This window comes from Phascolarctos cinereus, unplaced genomic scaffold (assembly GCF_003287225.1).
Source record: "Phascolarctos cinereus isolate Bilbo 61053 unplaced genomic scaffold, phaCin_HiC Scaffold_4;HRSCAF=312, whole genome shotgun sequence".
Classification (NCBI taxonomy): Eukaryota; Metazoa; Chordata; class Mammalia; order Diprotodontia; family Phascolarctidae; genus Phascolarctos; species Phascolarctos cinereus.
In genome coordinates, this window is record NW_027555847.1 from 519226195 (window position 1) to 519246230 (window position 20036).

The window sequence follows — 20036 nt, forward strand, 5'->3', positions numbered from 1 at the left end:
GTTTTCTGGGGCAGCTAGATGGTGCAGAGGATAGAGCACTGGCCCTGGATTCAGGAAGGCCTGAGTTCAAATCTGGCTTCAGATACTTGACACCTACTTAGCTGTGTGACCCTGGGCAAGTCACTTCACCCCATTGCTCCCCCCCCTCAAAAAAGTTTTTTGTCCTATCTTATGGTGTGGAAGTAGAAAATTCTTGAAGTCCAGGCTATAAGAATGTGAGTTCTGCAGGGCAGCTAGGTAGCGCAGTGGATAGAGCACCAGCCCTGGATTCAGGAGGACCTGAGTTCAAATCCAGCCTCAGACACATAACACTTACTAGCTGTGTGACCTTGGGCAAGTCACTTAACCCCATTGCCTAGCCAAAAACAAAACAAACCCAAAAACGAAAACAAAGAAAAAACAAATGCAAGTTCTGACAAGTTCTACTATACTGGAAAGGCTGTGAATATAGCCTTAGCAACAGATTTAAATTTGCTTTCCAAGAAGGCTAACTAATTAAGGAAAGGTTTATCACCAGAAGGCCTTATTCAGTGACCAATAAATATATTACTGGAGGATCTGAAGTATATCAATCTCGACAGTTTCTTTATAAAATGAAAACAGAAGAAGGAAGTTGCAGCTACCTCAAAGAGGGGCAATTAAAAGAACTGGTGGAGTTGGTTTTATGGTGCATTCAAAGGAAAAAAGAAAAAGTATTTCATGGAATATTTGGTTATCTAGTATTGCAAATGTTAAATATCTCCAGATACTACTATGAAAATTACTTCACCTATATGTTAACATCTGTAGTACATAGTTGAAAAGAAAGAGAAATTCTACAAAGAACCTGTTAAGACCTCAAAATCAAATGAACAAATATACTGACGGTCACTGACTTCAGTGAAAAAAGGTAGGACTATACAAAGATAGTAAAGAATATATTGGCAATTGGCTTTTGGAGTAAGACAAGAGAAAGAACAAAGACTTGTAGGCTACACAGCTTCTACTTATATATACACCATGAATATTTTAATAGAGAGGAAATGACATATTACTGATATTGGACCCATCACCTAATCAGCTACCTGTGTACAGTCAAGACTGACAATTTAGTTAAAAAAAGAGCAAAATTAATACAAAGCTGCAGGAAAAATGTGAAAAAAAGTTGGTGTACAATGACAAAATCATACTTGACCTCCTTAAAGAAGTGATTAATCCTAATAAATGGAAAATGGATGGAGAAAAGGATAATGACGTTGATTACAATAATTTTATATATAAGTTTAATATAAGTCAGTAATAAGTAAATTAGAAGAGCTATAAAACTGGTTTAGTCAACAAACAGAATTATTAAGTGGGACAATATGGCGGTCAAAGGCAACACTTCTGTTTAGATTATAGACTCATTCATAAAATTTTTAAAGAGGAATCATGAATTAAATGTGTGATTATTAGAAGAAGTCGTGTATTAAATCATGTGGTAAGAATGAGGAATGATGGAGGCAGCTAGGTGGTACAATGGATAAGAGCACTGGACTTGGATTGAGGAAGACCCGAGTTCACTAGTTGTGTGACTCCCGGCAAGTCACTTAACCCTAATTGCCCTCACAAAACAAAACAAAACAAAAAGGTGAAATGACAAATTGAAGGTCCAAGTGATCCATTGATAAACCACCAAAATTCAGAAAGATCTAGGTCTCTAAGCATGCTGGATCCTTTGTGGTGGATCTATGGAAGAAAATGAATCACACAGGAGGAGAAGGCTCTGAGCTCTACCACAAATCCACTGATGTAACTTTTTTGTTAGTATAAAAAGCATGTGACTTAGAAGTTAGAGTCTCTCATACACAAAGTTCATACAAGATTCCTATATAGCCATGACAAGAAAGATAACTTTGTTCAACAATCCTATGGTTATCAATACAAAGGAGTAAAAACAGAATAATGTGTACCAGCCAAAGATATGTCACCAAACAAACTTGAGAAACAGAGAACTAGACCTGGGTAAGATTCTGAGGTGTAAGCCATCCTTTCGGCATAGTCAGAAGTTCTGCTAGCTGCAAAAAAGAGGACGGTTATCTATCATTCTAGTTTGTTAGTTTAGCTGATAAATTTCTGTTTCCTGTTAAATGGGGCTCATAATACCTGGACAATGTGCTCTACAGCGTTGCTGTGAAACTTAAATGGAATAACATATGTTAAAGTGCTTGCTTGTGACAGGCAGCCTGGCACAGTGGACAGACAACTGAACTTGGGCCAGGAAGTTAAAGGCTCATATTCTGTCTCAGAAACTAGTGCAAGTCATTAAACTATTTAAACTATTCTGAATCTCAGTTTCCCAAGCCTGTACCTAAAGCTCTTTGTAAACCTTAAAACAGTACATAAAAATGAGATATCATTATAAGACTGAAGCTTGGGGTTTCTGTTGTTGTTCAGTTTGTTTCAGACTCTTTGTGACCCCATTTGGGGTTTTTTTGCTTAGAAAGGAAAATAATTCTGTAAGTCAAAAGAGTTGGTCTTTTTTGATAGTATAAGAGTAAGAGTCATATTTTAAAATTTTTAAGTGGATCACAGAACATTAACATACAATGATATCTAAGTAACATAAACACCACTGATTTTTTTTTTACAGGAATACAGTGTTTCCTCTGCATCAAGTTTTTACTAACACAGTGAATATTGCACAATGAAGATTTATGTCATTAGATGAAAGAAGTGCTATGTATTTCATTGAGTCCCACTTATGGGAAATTCTAACACCATAATATCTGCTATTTAAGCCATTATACAATTAACTATTCTTAATCATCTCTTATAAAACTGAAATTTATTAAAAACTGGTTTTGCCTTTGTGTTACTGGTGCTTTGCAGTATCTGACATTTAGTAAGAGCTTAATAAATGCTCACTGACTGACCACTACAAATGTTTTCCCATCACTCAGCCACACTGGTGAGAAAGAAGTGAAAACAGGGAGATAAGAACAAGAAAACAAATGATTATTTACATTTGGCTAAGTAAGGTATCAAATAAGAATGCTAAATAGTTCCCAGCATTTACATGGGTAAATATAAGGTATTATTTTACCCTTCATTGAAGCTTTGCTTTCTACTTGGACAAAAGCAAAAAATGCCAGTAAGAGACAATTTATGCCAGAAATAAAATCTTATTGGACCAATTCCCAGAATATAGAACAAATTCTAAATATGTCATGAAGAAAAGGAATACTGAGTAAGAAAACGATGAACTAGAACATTTAATCTTAGTAAAGAATTTGTAAAAATCTGGAATCCAAGACCTATTTATTTAAAGGAAAAGCAGCTATAGAATACAACTATCCCAAAAAGAAACTTGCTTGATTTTGACACTGCTTGTTTATGAAGTCTGGTCTGGTGACTCTGTCACTGGGGCCCCTCCCTCTGACTGCAGAGGGTGGACATCACAGAACTCTTCCCACATCTTCCATTTAAGGAAGGTGCCCAGGGTATTTACCTCAGTAGCTCCCACCTGGCTGTGAAACTTCATCTAGTTCTCACACCAAGCACCTTCCTCCTAACCTTCAAGTTTCTTTCTTTCTTTTTTTTTAAGACTTGTCCAGGGTCACACAACTAGTAAGTGTCAAGTGCTTGGTCTGAGGTCGGATTTGAACTCAGGTCCTCCTGACCTCAGGGCCGGTGCTCCATCCATTTGCCATCTAGCTGCCCCTACAAGTTTCTTTTTATGATTTGTCTTCCCCAGAAGACAGTGAGTTCTTTGATGGCAGGGACTTATCTTTTGCCTTTCTTAAGTATCCCTAGTGCTTAGCACGGTACCTGGCACAAAACAGAGGCTTAATAAATGTTTATTGATGGATCTGACTGAAGGAGAGGGTTCCTGAGACCCTCTCAAAGGAGTCCGTGAAATCAAAACTATTTTCATAACACCTAGTTTTTTTAATTTCTGATATGGAAAATATCAGTAGATATGACCCACATAAACAAAAGCTCTATGGGGGAGTCATCAAGTCCTGAGACCAAAAAGGTGTGAGAACTGCTGATCTACATAATTTACCTGAGAATATTGAAAATCAAAGACTATATGGAATTAGTGATATGGACTACCAGTTCAGATCACAACTGAGAATTACTTAGATTTATTCAGGTAAGCCAAGGCCAACATCAGAGAGGCTTCCCTAAGGGAAATGTTCCTATTTTAACCGTCTTCCCCCATACACATCTGAGAAGTTAAGACTACCAATCAGTATGTGTTTTTAAAAAAAAAAAAGGATACATTTTCTGAGACTTCTCAAATCCTTCAGACCCAACATTTATCTCAATTTACCCCACAGATAGAACCAAATAAAACCACACACAATGATAGAAATGTCCACTTCTCCAAGCTGATGCTTGTGAGAAAAGGGAAAACAATTACCTCAGAATGGGAATTACTAATGGAACTATTATTTCATGTCATGATATAAAGACTTCAAGAAAAAATTCAGAAAGACCAAGGATGCCCCTGGCATCTAAAAATTGGAATTAAAAAAAGTTTCCAGAAAATCTAATTTTATGAGCAAGCCACTCATACAATTGTACATGTATTTCTAAACTACAAATGAAGGGAAAGGAAATAAGGGAGAGCAGAAAAGGCAACAAGTAAGGAGAGGAGGGGCATGTGCCAGAATTGGGTCCTGAGGAATACATCTTAACGAGGATGACGAAAGTTACTCTATTATAGCTGAGGGTTGTAGATATTATCAATGCAGAGAAAACTACTATGCTTCTCTGCAAAGTATTTAACTTATTGGATCAGATAACATAGTGAATTTGATGTATCTTTTCAGATCCTCACTAACCAGGGAAATATTTGTTTAATTCTACTTATCCTAACTAAAAGGAAACATGGTGAAATATTACAGGCCCTTGAGACCTGGGTTTTAGCCCTAAATCAGTCACTAAATAGTTGAGTGATCTTAGACAAATCACTTAACTTTTCAGTCTTATTTCCTCATTTGTGTGTAATATGATGAAGCTGGACTAGTTGCTTTAGGTGCCTTGCAGCTCTTACTTCTATGATTCCTATGACACACATAATTTGAGTTACTAGATAGCATAACATTTAATGTAACAGATAGTCTGGCGGTAAACCCTAAAGAGGGTTTACATAAGCATTCCACATATGGCCTGGTACTCATGAAAAACACTGAGCCAGTTTATGGCTTCACAGTGCAGGAAATTTACTAGATTAGAGTCTAACATCTAATATGCCCAAGATCAGGATTCAAGGCAAAAAACATAAGTATTCATTAAGTGATTCTGTTTGCTTATTATTTTGCATTAGTGTATTATGTATCCTAATATACAGAATAAAAATATCTTTCAACAATCAGTTATCCAACTGAGTTGTAAAACTGTTACACGGGTGAAACCACTGTTATTACCAACATGAGTAATGATCAAATGAAATACTGCCTTCCCTTAAAAAAAAAATCCCGAACCTAAATCAGCGTTCAATTAGTTTTATTAAGTATCTGTGACTAGTAGTATTAAAATCATTTTATAACAAAATAATGGGGGCAGCTAGGTAGAACAGTGGATAGAGCACTGGCCCTGGACTCAGGAGGACTTGAGTTCAAATACGGCCTCAGACACATGATATTCACTAGCTGTGTGACTCGTGGCAAGTCACTTAACCCCAACTGCCTCACCAAAAAACCAAAACCAAACAAAACAAAAAAGGAAAAAGAACAAACAAAAAGAAAACAAAAACAAAAACAAGAGAAGTCAAGGATACCAATACTACAGAGGAAGCTAAGTTCCCCATTAGGATACGATGGCATCATTAAGACTTGAGGTTTTTGGTTTTAATAAATAAGGTTGTCATATCAAACATGTAGATATATTGTTTTGGGGGTGGGGGGAAGAATTGCAATTATACTTCTTGCATTACTATATCATATCAATGCTATAAGGCATAACTTTATCTCACATTTCTATTTACACAAATGCTATTTTACTTTTGCCTATAGTGTTTACCTGTATATTTGAATCTCCCATTATAAATTTTGCTCCTTCTATTACAGCCATATATGAAAATCTTAGTTGATCTGGAGTCTGAATAAGTCCCATTCGATATTTTCTCATATTCAGTAATACTTGCTTAATATCAACAGAAAAAGGATCATCTCTTTTTTCCATCTGCAAAGAAAGTTAACAATATCACTGAGGTTGTTACTATCGATAGAGATCAGGAGTTTAGTAATATGAACAGGGTCACATAATTTGGATTATCTCTTATCAAATTTTTTTAGATTTCAAGCTCCTCTAGGTAGTTGGAAAGGATTTCTCAAGATGAAGAATTAAAGCAGGTTTTCTTTTACAACAGCCACTGATGGTTATTACTGTTTAAGTAAATTTTCATGCTGTTGTGATAGTTCTACTAATTCTATGCACAGTATGCACCCCTCCCCACACACACACACACACACACACACACACACACACACACACACACACAGCGTGCACGAGCAAAGATATTAGCAAGTTGACTAAAATAGCTTCAGTCAAGGAGGAGACAAAATAAATCCACAAAAATGATCAGCATTTTAATACAGTGCTAAGAAATAATGAGGAAAAATAATCAAAAGGGAGATTCTACTCAGAATAACTATTAAAATGTATACAATATGTGAGAATTACCACGGAGATACAAAAGTACTTACATGACAGGGACTGATTTATAGATTTAGGGCTATAAATGAAACTGCTACTAAATAGAACAAGATAAAATAATATTGAAATACATTTTAAGGAAGAAAATGTTAAGAAACCTCAAGTGAAATAATAAAAAGAACTGTGAACAAAGGGAGCTTAGTAGTATCAGATCTTAAACTATTTCACAAAGAGTAATTTCCAAAATAACTTGGTACTGGTTAAAAAATAGATAAACAATTGGAACAGATGAGATACACAAAATACAGAAGCAAATATATCTAGTACCCTTGCACTTGCTTAATACAAAAGACCCCTGCTACTGGACTCATTACTACTGGACAAAAACTACTACAAAAATTGGAATATGGAAGAAATCATATTTATACCAACAGCTGACACCTTACACAAAAAAAATTCCAAATGGGTATGTAAGCCATGAACAGATTAATATGGAAAAAATTACCTATCAGATCCATGTTTAAGATAAAAGTCTGGGGCCAAACAAGGGAGAGGATCATGAAGATAAAATAGATAATTTTGATTACATAAAATTCAAAAGGTTTTATACAAACAACTCTAATAAAGCTAAGATTAAAACATGTACAGTTAACTGGGGAAAATATCTGTAACAATCTTCTCTGGAAAAGATCTAACTTCCAAGGGGAGCTGATTCAAATTTATAAAAATAAGAGCCATTCATCAATTGGTCTAAGACTCTAAGGATATGAACAGGTACCTCTCTCAACGAAAAGAAACCCAGGATTATATATAGACAGACATATGAAAAAATGCTACAAGTCACCACTAGACAAATGCAAATTAGAACATTTTTGACAATGCCACCCATCAGAGTGGTGAAGATGACAAAAAAGGAAAATGATAAGATGTTGAAGCTAATGAAAACAGGCATATAAATTCACTGTTGGTGGGCCTGTGAATGAGTATAATCATTCTGGAAAGCAATTTAGAATTATACACAAAAAGTTACTAAACAGTGCTTGCCCTTTGACCCGGTTACACTACTGCTAGGAGTACATAAAAAATGAGATCAAAGAGAGGAAAAGGAAAAAATATTTATAGCAGCTCTTTTTTCATAGTGTCAAAAAAATAAAAAAACCCTAGAAATTGGATACCTATCAACTGAGAAATGGCTGAATAAACCACACTATATGATTGGGTTGGAATACTACTGTGCAGCTATGAGAAAACAGAATTTTCAAAGAGAAAGAGAAAGACTCATACGAACTGATACATCGTGAAGTGAGTAGAACGAGAATAATTTATACTGTAACATCTATCTTATAAAAATGAACAATTCTTTTAATTTTTTTTGACATTCGTTTTAAAATTGTAGAATTTCAAATTCTTTCCTTCCCTTTTGCCTTTCTTTCTTTAATTGAGAAGGCAAGCAGTATGATACCCATTATATACGTGAAGTCATGAAAAACATAAAAATGAACAATTCTGAGGACTTTTATGAACTAATGAAGAGTGAACTGAGCAAAGCCTGGAGATCAATTTATAGACTAACAACAATATGTAAAGATGAACAACTCTGAAAGTTGAAAGAACTATAATCAATACATTCATTACTCCGGAGGGCCACTGAAGAAACATGCTACTCGTAACAGGTGACAGATTTAGTGTGGAATGAGACATATATTATTCTGTGCAGGTATTGAGATAATTTGTCTTGTCTGACTATGCTTATTTATTACAAGAACTAGTTTTTCTTTTCCTTTTTTCCTCCATGGAGTGAAGGCTGACATGGGGGATGGGAAGATTTCTGTTAAAACATTTTAAAATAGAAGTAGGAGGTGCTACAGATATGTACCGTTACATGCATTTTCTGATGAGGTCCTTAACTGTTACTTTTCTTACAAACAGCTCTCAGGGAACTGAGATAATCTGTAAACGTTTGTAATATAAAAACAAAACACATAAATAAAACTTAAAAAAAGAAAGGGATGGTTCAGTCAGTGGGGGCTGAGTTTAAAAGGAAATTAATTGTGTAGCAAAAACAGACTATCAGTATCAAACTAATGAAATCAATGGAATTACTCAATTAAAGAAAGTTACTTAAGATGATAACATAACATCCTAAAATAATGTGGGAAGCAACTGTTATGATGAAAAGAGGAAGAAGATCTTTAGTGAATGAGATATGGTAAATTTTGACCAGTGGGAAGGTAAAGAAGCTATGGCTATGGTATAAGATTCTGCTTAGTCAAGGCAAGGATAGGGACAGGGCACTAGACAAGTTAAGAAGGTCAACAAAAGAAAGAATAAAATTTATACAATTGATGTCTCTCTCTCTTTTTTTGCTTTTCAACTCTTTTTTATTTAGTATTTTATTTTTTCCCAGTTATATGTAAAAACAATTTTTAACATTTGTTTTGAAAACTTTGAGTTCCAAATTCTCTCTCTTCTTTCCCACCCCACCCTGTTATTAATAAGGAAAGCAGTTCAACATAGGTTATACATGTGTAGCCAGGCAAAACGTTTCCATAATAGTCATGTTGCGAAAGAAAACAGACAAAAAACCCCCAAAAACTTAAGAAAAAAAAAACCAAAGTAAAAAAAATACGCTTCAATCTGTATTCAGATACCATCAGTTCTTTCTCTGGGGATGGATAGCATCTTTCATCCCAAGTCCTTCAAATTTGTCTTGAATTGTTGCATTGCTGAGAATAGCTAAGTCACTCATTCACAGCTGATCATCTTATCATATTTCTGTTACTTTGTACACAGTACTTTTCACTTTGCATCATTCCATGCAAGTGTTTACAGGTTTTTCTGCTCATCATTTCTTACATACAATAGCATTCCATCATAATCACATACCATGACTTCTTCAGCCATTCCCCAATTGATGGGCATCCCTTCAATTTCTAATTCTTTGCTCCTAGAAAAGAGTCGCTAAATTTTTGTGCACATAGATCTTTTCCCTTTTTGTTTTTTATCTCTTTTGGGACACAGACGAAGTAGTTGTACTGCTAGGTCAAAGGGAATGCATGGTATTATAGCCCTTTGGGCAAAGTTCCTAATTGTTCTACAGAACGGTTGAATCAGTTCACAACTCCATCAACAGTGTATTAATGTCTCATTTCCCCTACATCCCCTCCAACATTTGTCATTTACCTCTTCTGTCCTATTAGCCAATCTAATAAGTATGAAGTAGCACCTCAGAACTGTTTTAATTTGCAAATGCAATCAACAGTGAGTTAGAGTATATTTTCATCTGGCCATAGATAGCTTTGATTACTTCATCTGAAAAACAACCATATCCTTTGATCATTTATCAATTTGGGGAATGGCTCTTATTTTTACAAATTTGACTCAATTCTCTATGTTTGAGAAATGAGGCCTTTATCAGAGAAACTTGCTTCAAAATTTTTTTCAGTTACTACTGCTAACTGTATTTTCTTCCATCCTATTCCGCGCCCCCTTTATTCTACTCTCTCTCCTTTCATCCTGTCTCTCCTTTAAAGTGTTGTGCTTCTGACTACCCCCTCCTCCAATCTGTCCTCCCTTCTTTCACACCCCACCCTCGCCCCCTTCTCTTATCTCCATCCCCTCCTACCTTCCTGTAGGGTAAGACAGACTTCTATACCCAATTCAATGTGCATATTATTCCCTCTTTGAACCAATTCTGATGAGGGTAAGGTTCTTACTCCCCCTCTTCCTCTATACTGTAAAAGCTTTTTCTTACCGCCTTTATGTGAAATAATTTACCCCATTCTACCTCTTCCTTTCTCTTTCTCCCAGTACATTCCTCTCTCATCCTTTAATTTTATTTTTTAGATATCATCCCTTCACATTCAACTTAACCCCGAACCCTCTATCTACATATACTCCTTCTAATTATGCTAACAATAAGAAAGGTCTTATGAGTTACAAATATCATCTTCCCATGTAGGAATATAAACAGCTTAGCCTTATTAAGTCCCTTATGATTTCCCTTTGCCATTTACCTTTCTATGCTTCTCTTGAGTCTTGTATCTGAAAAAAATCAAAATTTCTATTCAGCTCTGTTATTTTCGTCACAAATGCTTGACAGTCCTTTATCTAACTGAATATCCATTTTTCCTCTGAAGGATTATACTCAGTTTTGCTGGGCAGGTGATTTTTGGTTGTAATTCCAGCTCCTCTGCCCTCTGGAATATCATTTCCAAGGTCTCAATCCTTTAATGTAGAAGCTGCTAAATACTGTGTTATCTTGATTGTGGTTCCACAATACTTGAATTGTTTCTTTCTGGCTGCTTGCAATATTTTCTCCTTTATCTGGGAACTTTGGAATTTGGCTATGATATTCCCGGGAGTTTTCATTTTGGGATCTTTTTCAGGAGGTGATTGGTGGATTCTTTCAATTTCTATTTTACCTTCTGTTTTCTTGAATAATAGGGCAGTTTTCCTTGACAATTTCTTGAAAGATGATACCTAGGCTCTTTTTCTGATCGTGGCTTTCAGGTAGTCCAATAATTTGAAAATTATCTCTCCTGGGTCTATTTTCCAGGTCAGCTGCTTTTTTTCCAGTGAGATATTTAACAGTGTCTTCTATTTTCTCATTCTTTTAGTTTTGTTTTATTGTTTCCTGATTTCTCATAAAGTCATTAGCTTCCATTTGCTCCATTTTAATTTTTAAAAAATTATTTTCTTCAGTGAGCTTTTGGACTTCCTTTTCCATTTGGCCAATTCTGCTTTTTAAAGCATTCTCCTCACTGGCTTGTTGGACCTCTTTTACCATTTGGCCTAAACTGTTTTTTAAGATGCTATTTTCTTCAGTATTTTTTTTTGTGTCTCCTTTACCAAGCTCTTGACTCATTTTTCATGATTTTCTTGCATTACTCTCATTTCTCTTCCCAATTTTTTCTCTACCTCTCTTACTTGGTTTTCAAAATCCTTTTTGAGTTCTTCCATGGCCTGAGACCAATTCATATTTTTCCAGGAGGCTTTGGAGGTAGGAGCTTTGACTTTGTTGTTTTCTTCCGAGTGTGTGTTTTGATCTTCCTTGTCTCCACAGTAACTTTCTATAGTCAATTTTTTTCTGTTGTTTGCTCATACTGCCAGCCTGTTACTTGACTTTTAACACTTTGATAAAGTAGGGCTCTGCTTCCAGGTTGGAGAGTGCACTGTCCCAAGCTTGAGGGGTTTTGTATAGCTATTTTCAGAGATACTTCTAGGGATCTGTAAATTTTCAGTTCTTCTAAGGTGGTATGATCTAAGAGAGGTGTTTAATACTGTCCTGGCCTGTGGGTGACAAGCACTCTTTTCTGTCCTGGAACTGTGAGGAAGGTCCCCCTTCCACTGTGGCTGCAAGCTCTGCTATGCTAGTGTTCCTCTTCACCCTGGGACTGTGACCTGGGACTGTGACCTGCCAACAAAAAGACCTTTGCAATCTCCTTCTGACCAGTTGTTCAAGCCCTTACTGTCTGTGGGCTGAGAACTCCGGGAGCTGCCACAGCTAAATTCAGTTACTCCCAGGGCCCGCTCCTGGTTTACTGCGGCTGGGGCTGTGCTGGTGTGGCCTGCACTCACCGCCCCCCAGGTATGACAGAACTTTCCTGCCAAACTTCCAAGTTGTCTTAGGCTAGAAATTTGGTTCACTCCATCTTTTTGCAGATTCTGCTGCTCTAGAATTTATTTAGTCATTTTTTTAAAGGTATTTGGAGGGATTTGGGGGAGAACTCAGGCGAGTCACTGCCTTTTCTCTGCCATCTTGGCTCTGCCATCCCCAGTTGATGTTTACTGGTGAACTTAAAGTTGTTTGTAGAAGACAGAAACTATACTATAGGAGTTAAGAAGGAAGTGAGAAAAAAGAGTTATTGCCTACACTTACATAAATGGTGAATTTACTGCTGAAAGGAAGAAAAGATCAGCAGAACATTATCTGAAGGAACATAAGGATCAAGGGACACATTTTTCCAAGGACAGAATACTACAGTATGCTTAAAAGAGAAGGGGAAATGAAGATGATGCAAAAATAAAAATCAATAAAATTATTCTTTAAAATAGAGAGGGGAAGGAATGAATGGAGGACAGAATGAAAAATTATTACAACAGATCTTTTCTCCCCTATATTCAACAGCTATGAATACTTGTTCTTCATAAATAAAATCTAAACCTGGACCTAAACATAGAAATAAAAACACCCAAATCAAATGAAACAAAACAGTATATTAAAAAAAGAACTTACCAGGAGAAGACAGGTATCAACTAAAGAAAATGTGCCAGATCGGCCAATGCCTGCACTACAGTGAATTACTGCAGGTCCATGTTCAGCATTCAGGGAACCAGATTCTCGAACTTTAAATAAAAAGTTGAGGAATGAAGCTGGTGATTCAGGGACTCCAAAATCTGGCCACGTAGTATAATGAAAGTGAGATATTATCCTGGTCTCACCACTCTACAACATGAAAATTAAAGGGGAAAAAGTTAGTTTTGTCTGATTCATCTATTAAAACACTTTGCTATTTAACAAAGATCAAGTATGCCATAGATGCTGTGACCTAGGACAAATCAATTATTCTCTGGGTCTGGGCTCCTCATAAGTAAAGGGAAGCTAAAATAGATAATTCAAGATCCCTACAGCTCTAAAATCCTGATTTCCATGCTTAACACACTGGCTTTAATTTTTATAACTAAATTCTTTGAACTCCAATTTTCCCATTCAGCATGTAATCAACTAATTGTTTTTCTAAATTGTGGATGGGAAAAACCTTCTGAGAAATATCCTTGGAAATAGTGATCACTACTTAAAAAAGTAACAGATAAGGTTCTCCTTAATAAGTGATAAGATGGTATCAGGATCACTAGCTCCCTTTGTCAAAATAATTAAAAAAACAATCCCTTGAAACTTTCAACCAGCTTCTCTGATCATAGGAAACTTGAAAGAAATAAGTCACAAGATTACAAATCCAGAAATAAACTTGGGAGTGTAGAACTGTCTTGTAAATGATTCACTGAAAACTAACTTTTATCCTATTCATGAACAGACTAAGCTTTAAAACTTTTAGAGAAGATAACTTTCAGGGTTTTAATGAAACGGTTATTTCTGTTTTCAAAAAGATCTCTCAATTTACCCTCACTGACTCAAAAAAAAATCTTTTAATTCCTTCATGCTAAGTTTAACCCAATAAAGATACCTGTTAACTAGATATCCACATTTTTCCACTCCCCCTCCTGAACCTTCCTTTACAGATACATGTAAACTCTCAAAGAAAATAATTCTAAAAGAAAGTCACTTTAGCTAAAGGTTTCAAATTCCTACAGCTTTTACTTCAACTTCAATTACATGGCAAAACTGATATATCTGAATTTATCTTTCTGTTCAAAGGCCCATGAGCCTCAGGGTTATTTGACTTTTCCCCTTCCTTCAAATACGTCAGCCAAGCCAATCATCACTTGTGAAGCCCTGGCCTCAAAGTCCATTGGAAGTGTCAAGCACTATAGATTGTTCGGCTGGTTTTTCACCCACTAGGTTTTTAGTATATAAATAGGCAAGTCTAAACTCTTGAGTGCTATGAATATCACTTAGGAGACTCAGCAAAGTCAACTGCAAATATATGGAGGCTTTCACTGACTACAGAGGATCCCTCTTCTGAATTTTGTGCTTGATTTCCAACACAATAGTCAGGAACTTTTTTGAACCTAGCTTTCTCTATTTTAGAACTTACTTGGTCAGAAAGTCTCAATTTATGAATAAGCATTTATTTAAGCACCTATTATGTGACAGCACTGTGGCTATAAGGACAAAAATGAAGTTGTCATTGCCTTTATAAGGAGCTTGCATTCTATCAGAAGATGACATGTATAAAAGTAAGTACATAAAATAAAATGTGTATATATACGAGTAAGCATATTATACATACACACACCCCCCCATATGATAGATACAAACTAAATTTGGGGGGAAAGGGTGCTAATGCCTGGAAGACATCAAAAAGGGATTTTGTAGAAGTTGTAGCTCAAACAGAATTTTGAAGGTAACCAAGAATTCTAGGAGGTGGAGGCAAGGTGAAAGTGCATTCCAGGAATGCAGGACATTCAAATGCAAAGGCTTGAAGGCAGGAGATGGCCTATCATGTATAAGGAACAGCAAGAAGACAACAGAGTGCAGGAAGAAGAGTAATTTATTATTACTAGAAACACAGATGAGTCACTTTGTAAATGACTTTAAATGCTAGAGGAGTTTATATTTGATCCTAAAGACAATGAATGCTGAGCCTCAGAGTTTATGGGGAAGGTAGAAACATGGCTAGACCTGAACTTCAAGAAAATTGCTTTGACTTATTATGAACTGATACTGAGTGAAATGAGCAGAACCAAGAGAACACTGTACACAGTAACAACCACATTATTCAATGACTGACTTTGATAGACTTAGCTCTTCTCAACAATGCAAGATCTAAGACAAATCCAAAACACTCACGATGGAAAACACTATTCACATCCAAAGAAAGAACTATGGAGTCTGAATGCAGACAGAAGCATACTATTTGCTCTCCTCTTCTTTTGTTGTTTTCTTTCTTCTTTCTCGTGGTTCCTCCCATTAGTTCTAATTCTTCTTTTCATCATGACTGATGTGAAAATATGCTTAATATGAATGTATAAATAGAGCCTATATCAGATTGCACACCTTCTTGAGGAGGTGGGCTGAAATGAAGGTGGAGAAAATTTAAAACTCAAAATCTTATGGAAATGAATGCTAAAAAACTCAATCAATTAATTATTTTAAAAAAAGGAAGAAAGAAAATGTTTTGGCTGCTGTGTGCTGTGATGGATTGGAGCAAGAAGACACTTGAGACAGAGAAACCAATCAGAAAACTATCACAATCATACAGGCAAGAAGCAGAGAGCCTGAACTTTAGGTGGTGTCCATAAGTAGAGAAGGGGATCAATGTGAGATGTCATGGAGGTAGAAATGACATGATTTGGCAACTGAAAAGTGAAGTAGGTCAGAGTGAGGGATCAAAGACCCTGAGCATGAGAACCTAGGTGAATGAAGAATGATGTTACCTTTGACAGATATAGAGAAGTTAGGAAGAAGGTTGAGCTTGGGGAGAGAAGGATAATGAGTTGTTTTAGAAATGTTGAGTTTGAGGGGTAGCTAGGTGGAGCAGTGGATAAAGCACTGGCCCTGGATTCAGGAGGACCTGAGCTCAAATCTGGTCTCAGATAAATAACACTCACTAGCCATGTGATCCTGGGCAAATTAAAAAAAAAAGAAAAAAAGAAATGTTGCGTTTAAGAAGTTTAAGGGATATAGAGGAAGTTGGCAATGTATAAATGTAGCTCAGGAGAAAGACAAAGGATAAATATATACATCTAGGAGTCATCTGCATAGAGATGAAAACCTAAGGGAGCTAACGAGGTCACAAAGGGACAGAAGAATATCGGGCCTTCTACAGAACCACGGGCGATGTGGATGGTGATGAATCAAAGACTGAATACTGACCAAACAAGTTTGAAAAGTAAGCAGTGTCACAAAAACCCAGAGAGGAGCAAGTACCTAGGAGGAGATAGCTATCAACGGTATTAAATGCTATAGAGAGGTCAAGAATGCAAATATTAAATGCATGTGGAAACTATTCTAATAAAAATTAATTTTAGTCTGAACCTCTGACTCTCTCATGTAGAACATTCCCAGTGAGCAAACCTGCTTCACAAGTTCTGCTGCAACTTTTTGAACGCTGCCTCAGACACTGAGAGGTTAAGTGGTCAAAGAGGTAACATGCCTCCTTGTGACTGTGAAGTCAACTTTCAGTCCACTCTCCACAATGCTTCTGAAATTTTATAGGGCTAGGAAAATACACAAACAGTTTAGCAGTTATTAATGTGCTTAATTGCCTTTTTGAGTTTTTCCCGCCTTGATTATCTTCTCTTTATATGTTTCAATGGAACTTAATACTGCATATATAGTCTAAGAGTTATCTGCTTTTCTCATCTTTAGTTTCCTTCCTGCCATTTCAACTTTCTCTATTAGTACACCCAATGTCATGTTAGCATCCAAACGTCACTCCACTGCCCATCAATGAAGATCTTCGCAGATCTTTTCCAACTTCCCTTAGTTTGGTGCCTCCCATCCAATTTCATCATTAACTGCCCTCAGGATGGCTTTGCTAGTTGGGCCTGTTAACTGAGGTGTTTTGTAAAGCAATATTTCTCATAACCTTCCACCACACTTCTGCGCGAGATTTTATGAAGAATAGGTGTCTCCAGTGTCTGCCATCTTTCTCCACCCTAGCAAGTAAGTGTTGGCTGATTAATGTAGTGTGGGAGCTCTTTTCATTTCCTCATCATGGCAATTAATTTATGGCAGTTAAATTTTTATGCAAAATTATTATAATCACCATTATTATTCTTGCTTCATTAATTCCCCATTTTCCAGGATCAATAAATAGGTCAGGTGAGTTGTTTTAAAGGCACAAGTAATCCTTTCTCATTTTTATTCTTTCTTCTACCTGAGTATTCATTTTGTTGTTGTCGTTTTAACAAGCTGGTAGTCTGAAAGTACACAGACAACTGATTCAGGAATGAACACTATATCAATAAAAACAATTTCCTATCTGATAATCAATTCTATGTTTTGTGATATCATTCAATGCTTCACTATTTTTTTTTTGAAGCAAGTATTAATAATGCATTGGGGGAAACTTCTGTATAGTTTACAAATCTCTGGTTTCTTTCATTCTTTACTCCTGAACCATATTTTGTAGGAAATGTGTTGTTGTCCTCACCTATTCCTACCTGATGATTGATGTCACTGACAATATCTATTGATTTAATATGGAGGATATTAAATTCTTGTGTGTGTGTGTGTGTGTGTGTGTGTGTGTGTGTGTGTGTGTGTGTGTGAGAGAGAATCAGGGTTAAGTAACTTGCCCAGGGTCAGACAGCTAGTGAGTATCACGGGTCTGAGGGATTTGAACGCAAGTTCTCCTGACTCCAGGGCCAGTGCTCTATCCACTGCGCCACCTACCTGCCCCAAGGATGTTAAATTCTTAAAAAATGGTTATGAGTTTAAAGATCAACAAAAGCATTTCAATAGACAAAGAATGAGATATAATATTGTATATGAAACCATGACTAACCGATGTAGCTTATTTTTTTAAGGGTAATTAAATTTGACAAGGTAGTAACAAAATTGCACGTTTGTGTCTTCTAAAATTTTCTTCCATTCATTTAAAAATATTTACTGAAGCTCCATTCTTTTCCTTTTTTTCTTACAGACTCTCTCATTTTTTCTGTGTCTTTATCTCGTACTCTCTCATCACTATCACTAGCCATTAACTCATCCTTTCTCCAAAGGAAGCTTGTTCTGTAATCAATAAACACAGTTAAGTAAAACACATCAAGAGACTGGTTGTATCTGAAAGTATGTGTCTAAATTTGCCCCTCTAGTCTATCTCCTCTTTGTCAAGAGGCAGGAGGTGTGCTTTATCGGTTTTTTAAAGGCACGATGAGTTACTGCACTGAATTCTTTCCTATTGTACTTTCCTAAAGTACAATAAAATTCCATAATATTCATATATCAAAATTTGTTCAGGCACTCTCCACATAACTGACATTTAATTTGCTTCCAGTTATTTTTTTAGAAAAAACACTGCTATAATTTTTTTTACTACACATGGTTCTGTACCTCAGTCTTTGACATCTTTGGGGTATATGCCAATTAGCTATATTAATGGGTCAAAGGACATGTATAATTTATTGACTTTTGAAGTATAGTTCCAAACTATGTTCCAAAAAGATTGAACCAGTTGATAGCTCCAACAGTGCATTAACACGCCTGCTTTCCTATGGACCTTACAACTGTCATTTTCTTTTGTCGGTTTTGCCAATTTTAATAGATTTGACATAGAATCTCATATTTGTTTTAATTTGTATTTCTCTTTTTCTTAGTAATTTGGAACACTTCCATATGGTTACTGATAGACTAGTTCTTTATTTGAAAACCGCTGGTTCATGTCCTCTATCTACTGCAGAATGGTTCCTGTTCTTATATATTTGTACCAATTCCCTTTATAGCATGGGTATCAAACCTGTATTTGGTCTAATTTAATTTTTCTTCTAACTCTTAATGCATTGCTTTTGCAAATGCATTTCCAGAATGTCTAATTGAAATGGCTTATTTTTTATCTTCTATGATCATGTAAATAATTCTTACCCTCTTTTCTACTATTTAGTAAACATATTCATTTAAAGTTTATTATAGCATATTTAAGAAGCTAGTCTAAACTTAATTTCTTCTAGACTGTTTTCCAGTTTTTCTTAGCAGTTGGTCAGTATCCTTGAGTTAGCACATACTATGCTATCATGTTCTGTGCTTTTGCACTGACTGTATCCTATCCACAGAATAGAGTCCTTTCTCACCTGTCATGGAGAATACTCTTTTCTTACTTCCTTCAAGATGCAGTTCAAGTGCCACCTTCTACATGAAGCCCTTCCTGTTTCTCCTACCCCATGGTTAATGTCTTCCCTCCCTATCTTGTGTTTATATATGCTCATGTGGTCTCCTTCAGCAGAATATAATCCTAAAGAGTATGAATTATTATTTTTCTTTTTCTTTTTTTGTATTTGTATCCCTAGTGTCTAGCAGAGTGTTGGCACACAGTAGGTACTTAATAAATCTTGTTGATTATGTTCAATTGCTTCTGGGTCTTATTTACTTGATCACCGATCAACTTTTCTACTTTTCAACCAGTAACAAACAGTATTGACTGATTACTGACTTATGGTACAGTTTAAAATCTGATAATGTACTCTTTTCATCCCTACTTTTTTTCATTATTTGCCTTTAGAGTCTTGATATTTTATTATTTTGTCTAGTTTTATAAAGCAACCTGTTTGTAATATGGCTGCCATGACATGAAATCTATAAATCATCTTAGGTAGCATTGTTATTTTTAGCATATTGGCACAGCCCAACTATAAACAATTACGACCTATCCAATTAAGAGCTTTTTAGATGTAGATATATTCTTCTAAGTTCTGACAATGGTTTGTCAGGGAATATCTTTATACATTTTGTAGTTTATTGTGTTTGGAATTTGTTTCTTACATTGTGTTTTATTACTAATATACAGGAAGGCTGATGGTTTCTGTGGGTTTCATATTCTGTATCCTGATTAATTCTGTGTGTGTGTGTGGGGGGTTTTGGTGAGGCAATCAAGGTTAAGTGACTTGCCCAAGGTCACACAGCTAGTACCAAGTATCTGAGGCTGGATTTAAATCTTGACTCCAGGGCCAGTGCCCTATACACTGCACCGGGTAGCTGCCCCTCTGTATCCTGATTAAGTTAATTTCTTCAGTTACTTGTTCTACAAGGTAAATCTTCATATCTTCTGCAAATAACTGTTTTCTAT

General features: G+C 35.9%; 1 protein-coding gene across 3 annotated transcripts in view; it reads right to left on the reverse strand.

Moving 5' to 3' along the window:
• The window catches only part of PTPN2 (protein tyrosine phosphatase non-receptor type 2), a 101037-nt gene that overhangs the window by 15940 nt on the left and 65061 nt on the right, over positions 1-20036 (reverse strand). For all 3 annotated transcript variants that reach the window (XM_020985578.2, XM_020985577.2, XM_078153534.1), the window contains 2 exons: positions 12866-13075; positions 5992-6153 (listed from right to left, as the gene is read on the reverse strand). In XM_020985578.2, the coding sequence (XP_020841237.1) occupies positions 5992-6153; positions 12866-13075 (372 nt within the window). The remainder of the gene's footprint in view (positions 1-5991; positions 6154-12865; positions 13076-20036) is intronic.